The 10,611-nt window shown below is 37.1% G+C and overlaps 1 protein-coding gene across 1 annotated transcript in view; it reads right to left on the minus strand.

Moving 5' to 3' along the window:
• LOC148626877 (C-type lectin domain family 18 member B-like) overlaps nt 1–10,246 on the minus strand; it is a 30,530-nt gene extending 20,284 nt beyond the window's left edge. Inside the window, exons 1-2 of the mRNA XM_088564634.1 lie at nt 10,153–10,246; nt 1,078–1,220 (exon numbers count right to left, since the gene is read on the minus strand). Of these exons, the coding sequence (XP_088420760.1) occupies nt 1,078–1,220; nt 10,153–10,222 (213 nt within the window). The 5' untranslated portion in view covers nt 10,223–10,246. The remainder of the gene's footprint in view (nt 1–1,077; nt 1,221–10,152) is intronic.
• Nucleotides 10,247–10,611: the final 365 nt, after the last annotated feature.

The raw sequence follows: 10,611 nt of genomic DNA on the forward strand, positions 1-10,611 counted from the left end.
ACTGCGCTATCACCTCTTAGGTATATGCTATTTATATTATTTCTAACATGATGTTAATCCGCAACAAACACATTTTATTTTCGTGTGGGAAAGTTTGTGAATAGCGTCACTGACGTCATATAGGATATTGTAAACAGCTTTTTTAGTCTAATCAAACCATACACATCAAGTGTGAATGTTGATATTTGTCGTATTTTATGGAGATAAAAATTATGATACTATTTTAAAGCCTGTCTTTTGTTTAAACGAGAAAATTCGCCTGAACTGACAAGATGACGTCGACCGAGATAAATACTTTTAAAGGATTTTATTTTTTTCATTGTTTCTCCCTCAAATTTACACCACTAATTGCACTGCTGGAATAAAATGTTCTTGGTTTCAATTCAAAAAGAAATGATTGATTATGTTGTCTGTTTAATGCCCAGTCGCTAATACTTCATGCAAAATCAGGGCGAGAACAGTTTGAAGAAATATAAAGTGAAAATAGGGAGGAATGGGAAACAAGAAAAAAAAAAATTTTGACAGCCCGTGTGAAATATAAGAAATGGGTAGGGGCGTCAAATTTTGCCACCTGTTGTATTCTCTGAAAGAACACTACATGCGCAGGAAGTGTGGCACTCTTCACACGTTGTTCAACTATGATGTGTTTAACATTCCTTTTGATTGGTATGAACTTCCGGTTAAAAAGGCTATGATGCGCGAATGGATTGTTACCATCTTATTTTGACTTCAAACAAACACGAGTTTTGATCAATGTTGTCTTTGTTAACGTTAATTAACAGGTCAATTTCATAGATGATACGATACAATAGCATACTCAACAAATACAGCTTGTATCACACTTATGATGTAGTTTATACATGTATCTCTACCTCATTAGTATTGTTTAGCTATCAATATCTGTATGAAGGTTATCTACCTGCAGTCTATAAATAGTATATTGCCTTTTTCTGTGACTTTATAGAAAGGTTGAACTGTACCCAGTATGTAGTTTTACATGGTTATCAAACATTTGGCTAAGCTTTATCGATTGGACACAAGAACAAACAAGAAAATCTAGTACGTTATATAACTCACCAATTTGTTCATATCTGCAACGAAAACGTTGTAAGCGCCATTCGCAAAAATTCTTCTGTACATATTGTGAGTGTCTAAGATAAGATTACTGTTGACTGACAAAGAAAGCGTCAAGGTTTGGACCACAAGTAAAGAACCAATGCCTGAAAAAAAAACAGCTAATGCTTTAGAAACTGAAACCGCATCATTTCATATCAAATTTAATATAGGTCTATTTTTTTTTAATTTGTATATTTCCTTGTTTTTCGTCATTGTGCAATACATAACCGTATATTTAGCGGATTAAAAACAAATTAAGATTATCTGTAATATATAGCAACCTACAGAAGACAACGAGTAGAAGAAGCCAGATGACACAAACGAACGAATATCCTTGGAAAAAATAATGTCTGGAGGTCAAAATAAGAAATATAAACAAATGAAGTACAAGGTATCAGAAAACTTCTAGTAACAACCTCGTCGTGCTGCTTGTCGAAGTTAAAAGTCCGGACGAATATTCATGACTGAATTCATTACGTAGAAATCTTGTTCTAGACTTTATTCAAGAGCTTTTGCTACTGTAAAATGTGAAAAATGCTAGATTACTTGATATCTCTTCCCATTCAATAATATAAGTCGGTTAAGCTCCGAATTTATTTGAATCAAAATCTTCAATATTGCTACGCATAGCCATATGTCCTGAGTTACCGCAAAATAGGCTGTGAATAATAATCCTACATTTGACTAAAATCTGTTGAACGGTTTCCAAGGAGTTGCTACCAAAAAGTATTCCTACAAAATGTACAAATTTAACAAAGTCCCATAACTCCTGTTAAAATGTCAAATCAAAATAATGAACCATATATGATGACTAAAATTCTTACAAAATTTGATCAAAATACTTTTAAGTTCCGTCGGTGTAACGTATGGACGGACACTGGTATTTCTATGTCCCCTTCCGCGTTGAAATACGGACACCTTTATCACTATATACCCCCACTTCCAGTAGAGGTATAAATAGAAACAGGAGATTGTGGACTTCAGTCCTGTTTTCAGACGTTCAGTAACAAACCAGGCACAATAATATACTAGTTGGATTGTTACAGTGTGTAATACAACATCTGCCCGACATATATACACATCTTTTAATGAATATTGGGCTGACAAGATATTAAATTTTGCAAAGCAAGTGTCGTCTCGTTAGTTTTTTTTCTGATTTGCCTAAAAGCATCAAAGCTTTAATTTTAGTTTAAAATACTTTCAAATGAGGACATTTCAAATACAAGTTAAGAAATCCCATTGTCATAAATATGTACAAAGCTACATAAAGAAAATGAAATTGTTAGAGACACTTCTCCCTTACCTTAAATTTGAAATAACAATAACAAACGTATCCTGGAGCATCGTTGCTGTATGTGCAAAAAAAATAATTTGGTCCCTGTGCAGGTCCGGGTGTTAAAAGAATAGGCCTGCAGCAGCGCTAAGCTTGTCGCTAAAGGCGACTAAATAGTGCTCAGAACCCTAGCCGGGGGCTAGGGCGCTTCGCCCACAGAGCAACTGGGATGTGTGCCCCAGGTGGTGGAATGGGGTACCCCTGTCGTGTTACATGCTGGGGTTGTCAGGCTTTAATACGGAAAACCTGACCGCAAACCATAGTGGTGCACCGTGTTGGGAAAGATGCCACGTTCCTCGCACGTTAAAGAACCCTACTGTGGTATTCTCCCGGAGTAGGAACTATAGGTCTCCGCCACAGGAGGCTAAATTGCCCGACCCTACCCACCTCCCTATTTCAAGTGGCAATAAAAATTTGTCGACCCCATTGTCCTTGTGTCCCATCCCTTTTTTCATTTCTTCATCATTTCATGTTTATCGTCTGAATATAGCTGAAATATTGGTGCTCGGACGTTAAACCCCAACAAACAAACAAACAAAAAATTTGGAAGTACGTCCCCCGCTAATGATATATTGTTATGTGACTACAAAGATAATGTGATATCTTTTAAAACGATCATCGGAGATCAAAAACGTCTCCACGATTAAATCATTATCCAGTTTCTAGATCAAATTAATACTTATGTTTCACTTGCTGAATATAGGTCTTGTGACAAAAAAAAACCCGCCTCTTTCTTGCTAACTAATTATATCTAGAGAAAGACGACACAATTTTTTTTGTAAACAGCCATTAAAGTTTACACCAATGGAAATTAGTAGAGATCAAGTAACGCTAATGACGGTCTGTGCAAGGTAGAAACAAAGACATATAACCAAAACTCTTACGTCTAACAAACGGTTACTTGTCTGACATCATTATAACCATATTATTTTCATTTAGCGGTTGCTTTCAACTATGATTAACGACAGTCTTTATAGCATGATTTTGAACAAAAGTAGTAGAAAAGCGAATCAGAGAATTACCACAGGGGAGAAATAATTTAATGCTAGTTTAGAAAACAAACAGAAAGATACAAAAACGTAACATCGGTTTAGGGCCATTCTCTTTTCTTTATGCACAAAAAAAAGTTGGAAGTGTGGGGACCTCTTAGATCAACCAATCTTGTTTTTTTTACAGACTACTACATACATAGTTTACTAGGAAAAAAGAAACTTGCGTCTTTCAGTTGGTTGTCATAGCGACAATTCATTTGATGGCGTATGAAAAGTCTGAAATTGAAGAAAATTTGCCCTCGATCATTAATTATATATCGCCCCGTGCGGATTCGGGTGTTCGTCTGTTTGTTGGGATTTAACGACCGAGCAGCAATATTTAAGCTATATTCAGGCGATAAACATGAAGTGGATGATAAAAGGAACATGAAATGATGATGAAATAAAAATGGGATGGGACACAACGATAATGGGATCGACAAATTTTGATTGCCACTGGAAATCGGGAGAGGTGGGTAGGGACGGGCAATTTAGCCTTCTGTGGCGGAGCCCTATGGTTCCTACTCCAGGAGAATACCACAGTAGGGTTCTTTAACGTGCGGCCATCCCTACCTTTTCCTAGTGGCAACCAAAATATGTCGATCATATCCTTGTGTCCCATCCCTTTTTTACATTTCATCATTTCATTTTATCATCCATTTCATGTTCATCGCCTGAATATAGCTGAAATATTGTTTGTTTGCTGGGGTTTAACGCCCGAGCAGAAATATTTCCTCTATAATCAGGCGATGGACATGCAGTGGATAATAAAATGAACATAAAATGATGATGAAATGAAAAATGGATGGGGTACAAGGATAATGGGGTCGACAAATTTTGATTGCCACTGGAAATAGGCATCTTTCCCCACACGGTGCACCACTATGGTTTGCGGTCAGCTTTTCCGTATTATAGCCTGACAACCCCAGCATGTAACACACCAGGGGTACCCCATTCCACCACCTGAGGCACACAACCCAGTTGTTCTGAGGGCAGAGCGCCCTACCCCCCCCCCGGCTAGGTTCTAAGCACTATTTAGTCGCCTTTTACAAGCTTAGGACTGCTGCAGGCCTATTCTTCTGACACCCGGACCTGCACGGGGCGCTGAACTATTGCTGCTCGGGTGTTAAACCCCAAGCATCAATCAACCATTAATTATATTTCATAAGCAAACAGACTAACTTAAGTCTTAATTGTTCATATTATCAAAAATAAGAAATTTTCTCATACGACACATTTTTAAAAACTTTTCCTAATTATATAATGGGTCAAGCATGCACACAAACCTTTAAAACACTATTATGCGTGTTCTTCAAAATTCATCTTTGATAATAAAAGGAAAGTCTATAGACTAAAAAAAAATATATATATATATGATCAACTTTGAACAGATATTTTTTTTTCTTATGAGTATAAACATTGAACGCATTATTTTAACTCAATATAACTCGTATGACTTTGAAGAAAACAAATGCAGTAATTTAGTATTTCATTCAAATGGAAGTATTATTGTGAAAACTCACAAGGAAATTTGCCAATTACCCTGCAGTATTTCAGATCCAAATTTAAAAAAAAATAGTTGTTTCCATTGCAAACGATTATGATAAAAATGTAAAATCTTTAAAGTTAAAAAAAAAGGTGAGCCAGGTATGTGACAATTCCAAAGGTCCCTTATGCTTTTGTGTTTATTGAGACTGATTCTAAATTATTTTTCATTCAATTTTGAAACATTTAAATTTATTTTAAACAACGTTATGTTTGTTTGTCGTTTGCAGTAGAAAGATAGCGATGTCACTTGTCAAAATTACGGTTCTTGGAACTATTTGCTTTTATATGTATGTTGGTCCCCCTTCTTAATATGTCCATTCGGTTTCTTGAAGATATGAAATTTTTGAAACAAAAATTATTTATCCACAAACATCTGCCTTTCTTATCATAAGATTGAAATTACGAAAAATACTTTAATATGACGTGTAGGTCATTTCAAAACCCAGAAACCATGTAATATGTCTATATTATATACGAGTCAGTTCTCTTTCATAGAACAGTATTCACAAAAAGTCTAATGCTAGAATTGAATAAGGCTACACCTAGTTGAATGCAATCATTGTAGGCCTTTATTAATATCAAAGGGAGGTGACAAGGTCATTAATAAAAGGCAGTATATTTCTAATCAATAGAAGTAGATACCGAGATCGTTCCGTGATTTTAAAAATCCAGCCCCGTGCAGGTCCGTGTGTTGAAGGATAGGCCTGCAGCAGCGCTAAGCTTGTCGTAGCCAGGGGCTACGTGCTCTGCGCACAGAGCAACTGGGACGTGTGTCCCAGGTGGTAGAATGGAGTACCCCTGGCGTGTTTCCTGCTTGGGTTGTCAGTTTTGTTTGTTGGGGTTTAACGCCCGAGCAGGAATATTTCAGCTATATTCAGGCGATTAACATGAAATGGATGATAAAATGAACATTAAATGATGATGAAATGAAAAAAAGGATGGGAAACAAGGATAATAAAACTGTGGTGTTCTCCCGGAGTAGGAACCATAGGGCTCCGCCACAGGAGGCTAAATTCCCCGACCCTACCCACCTCTCCCTATTTCCAGTGGCAATCAAAATTTGTCGACCCCATAGTCCTTGTGTCCCATCCATTTGTCCCGTGCAGGTCCGGGTATTAAAAGAATAGGCCTGCAGCAGCGCTAAGCTTGTCGTGAAAGGCGATTAAATAGTGCTCAGAACCCTAGCCCACAGGGCAACTGCGATGTGTGCCCCAGATGTTTGAATGGGTTACCCCTGGCGTGTTACATGCCGGGGTTGTCAGCCTATAATACGGTAAACCTGACCGCAAACCATAGTGGTGCACCGTGTGGGGAAAGATGCCACGTTCTTCGCACGTTAAAGAACCCTACTGTGGTATTCTCTCGGAGTAGGAACCATGGGGCTCCGCCACAGGAGGCTAAATTCCCCGACCCTACCCACCTCTCCCTATTTCCAGTGGCAATCAAAGTGTGTCGACCCCACTGTCCTTGTGTCCCATCCCTATTTCATTTTATGTTCATTTTATCATCAATTTCATTTTCATCGTCTGAATATAGCTGAAATATTGCTGCTCGGACGTTAAACCCCAACAAACAAACAAACTTTTTTCATTTCATCATCATTTCATGTTCATTTTATCATTAATTTCATGTTCATCGTCTGAATAGTCGAACTTCACTCGCTCGAACTCGGATGACTCGAACACCCGGGATTTCTCGAACACAATTCAAAGTACCAAAATTTTCTCCTATATAATCAATATAAATAACCATGGATTTCTCGAACACTCGAACTGACTAGTCGGTCCGTTCGGTAGTCAGTCTTAGAGAAGAACCATCACTAACTCGAACTCGTCAGCCATTTTGACAGCTTGGATAATAAAAGAGTAATCAAAGGAACCAAGGTTATAGCGGTAATCAAAAGAATGTAATCCAGGGACAAAGACCAGACATGGAAAACAGACATACACAACAAAGAACATAAAGTAACTAAAATCATACATACAAAGAAACAAAATAAATGAGCAACTCAGACTCCACTAAAAACTGGGAGCATGGACTAGGTGCACCGGTAGGGTAAGCGTCCTCTGCTTTTCTAGAAACACCCGCCGAGTAGCTCATAAAAAGTCAAGTCTGGGGTAGACAAACGAGGAAAGGAAAACTATGACCCGTTGAATAAATCAATTTTCACGGTGCTGATGGATATATAATAACGATCCACGAGTTCATGATGACGACCATAAAACTTCAGTAGTGATGACTTCAATCTTGTAGCAACATAACCCTGTTCCAGTAAAAAGGTGTGAACAACTGAAACCCTATCATTAGTCAATGTCATTTTAGTTAAGTCATCACTAATTAGGTAGTTTTGATCTTAACATAGTACTGATTATGAAATCATGAAAGAAAATTAGATAAAAACAAATTATTGACCAAGGAACTCGAACTCTGAACGTTTTTAAAAGCGAACACAGCATTTTAAATGTCTACAAGTCAACATAATATTCCGAAAAAGAATGAAAAGGATCTACGAACAAACACAAATTCGGAAGAAGTAAGCAATTTCTATTGATAAAGTCGAACTCGGACAGGCAACGAAAAAAAATCCGGAAATATTCGAACTTCAATTTCTCGAACTCCCGATAACTCGAGCACATTTCAATGGTCCCTTGGAGTTCGAGCTACCGAGGTTTGACTGTAGCTGAAATATTTACGGTGGATATCCGTTACGGATACTTTTCGGTCAATTTACGTTCCGTCATTTCTTTTTGCACAAGGAACGGACTTTTGATGCACAAATGGACGTGTCATCGCCGGCCGGGTAGTGATGTTAATTCAAACAAAGGAAACTACCAGAGGTATAGTTTGTTTATTTTTTATTGTACTACGGAACACTGTTATACCTTGAGCCTTAAAACTGACTGAGTTTTTTTTAACTAAAAAGGAAATAACATTTTCTTGCAAGACAATGATGCTCAACGTGATCACGGCTTCCTCAATTTTGTAAATTATAGAAAATACTTAATTAAAGGTGACGCAATTGCAAACTTATTTCAATAAAAACACAATAATGATGCCAAAAACGAACAATTGAAATAAGAAGATATTGTGATACGACGAAAACTTGAAGAAAATAAATTTGGCAGGTATTCTGTTGAAATAATTATCCTGCCACGGCGATCATTATCTTGTCACAGCGAGGTATTATTTTGACACGGCGACGAACTCGCCGTGGTGAGTTATTATCTTGCCACGGCGAGGTACAATCTTGTCTCGGCGAGTTACAGGGGATCTAAGATTTTTCCATTAGGAGTGTGAGCATTCAGTGAGGGGTCTGGGAATGGATTGAGGTGACTGAGGACCGCTTAAATTCCTCAAAGGTCCATGGCAGCGCCCTGGTAAGGGGCGGGGCGGAAACTCTTGGGATTTCAGGATTTAAATGCTGTTTTTGATAGTTTAGTCATTTTTGGTAAATAAAAAATCGATTTTTAGGGGCGCACGCCTTTCACGCCCCATCTAAATCCGCGCTATGTATACATTGAACTATTCATCAAACCATTAGGTTAATAATAACTCGCAGCGGCCAGATAGTAACTCGCCGTGGCGAGATGATATTTTCATGCATGACCCTAATACGCCTCCGTACAGAAATGATTTTAAAATCTTTATGAAAAAATATAAATGCGGGTTGTTTTTGAAATAATTAATAAAATGTCAGCACTGTAATTTTGCTTAATTTTTGTCTGCGGTCATGATACTCCAGACTTACTAAAATTATGTAAAAAAAAATTACAAAGCTATGATATTTACTGTTTTTTTTTCTATAAAATCCGTTCCCTCTTCAAATAGATAGAAATCATCTTATTTCTCACAATAGTTGCTTATTTTTCTTGAACTTTAGTGTTGAAATGTGGAAGAGTGGTATATTTAGCTATAGAGTGTGTTTTTGTTTCACCATATTTGATTAAACCAAAAAATTCGAATGTAGAATATATTCATTGCCAGATTTTGAGGTACGATATGAATGTTAAAAAGCTTGCCGTGAAAAAACCTGGAAAATACACTTAAAATTTAAATACAATTTATGCTCAAAATATTCAAAAGTTCCGTGGAATACCTGAAAACTTGATATTTGAATAAATCTTTTAATATTTTGGGTTTTTTAGCAGGCTGGTGTCACTTACCACGTGTAACGCTGAAAATACTCGTTTCTTGTGCAAAAAGAAATGACGGAACGTAAATTGACCGAAAAGTTTCCGTAACGGATATCCACCGTGATATTGCTGCTCGGACGTTAAATCCCAACGAACAAACAAATAAATAATACGGAAGACCTGACCGCAAACCACAGTGGTGCATCATGTTGGGAAATATGTCTCGTTCCTCTGCTGTGGTTTTCGATAGGAGTAGGAATCTTGCGCTCCGCCACAGGAGACTAAATTGCCCGACCTTACCCACCCCTTCCTTTTTTCTAGTGGCAATCAAAATTTGTCGACCCTACTATTCTTGAGTCAGATCACTGTTTTTTTATCATCATCATTTCATGTTCATTTTATCATCCCTTTCATTTCATCGCCTGAATATAGCTGAAATACTACTGCTCGGGCGTTAAACCCCAACAATCAATCAATCAGTCATGTTCATTTTATCATTCATTTCATGTTCATCGTCTGAATATAGCTGAACTATTGCTGCTCGGACGTTAAACCCCAACAACCAATCAATCCTGCACCAAAATAAAGACTTGAATTCTCCTATACGTCTTAGCCGTATCCAAGTGTATTGAACAAAGAAAAAGCATTGAAATAGACTGGTTTATCACTGCCCTATATTGACTAATTTTTGCACGTCAATATTTTAAACAGGAAAACGTTTGCGCGGTCTTTTTGGCATTCCTGTGCAGTATTAAAGTCGCAATCATTCCTCAAATTGTATTATAACGTTATTCAAAGAAAATATTCGTGACAGTTTTATGTTTGCGTTATGGGTCTTACCGCGAAAATTTCAGTTTACATTCCATAGAATACAGGAAAATATTAAAGATGATGTAAGGAGCGATTTGTAAAATCAAAGTGGCCCTGAACTATGTTTGGCTTTAAGCTTACAGTTTTTATGGTTATTACAAATAATATTAAAATGTCCTACCTAAAACAAGAAACGTGTATCGTAAACATTGTGTAGTTACTAATGTCCCTGATTTCATATGTCCAATCATTTTGTCATTTGTTATAGAACTCGCATCTTTATATACTAATAAATATACTGTGTAGGAGGTGTGATACAAACTAATTAAATATTTTGTTTGAAAGGAAGAAAATATACGAAGAGCAACTGGAATTTAAAAATTAAAAAAAAGACTTTACTTGAACTTAATTATAAAAAAAAAATATTTGTTTGTTGGGGTTTAACGTCCGAGCAGCAATATTTCAGCTATATTCAGACGATGAACATGAAATGTTGATGAAATGAAAAAGGGATGGGATACAAGGGCAATGGGGTCGACAAATTTTGATTGCCACTGGAAATAGGGAGAGGTGGGTAGGGTCGGGCAATTTAGCCTCCTGTGGCGGGAGAATACCACAGTAGGGTTCTTTAACGTGCCAG

Source organism: Perna viridis, chromosome 1 (genome assembly GCF_037379345.1).
Source record: "Perna viridis isolate PV_CMFRI_1.1 ecotype Kerala chromosome 1, ASM3737934v1, whole genome shotgun sequence".
Taxonomy (NCBI): domain Eukaryota; kingdom Metazoa; phylum Mollusca; class Bivalvia; order Mytilida; family Mytilidae; genus Perna; species Perna viridis.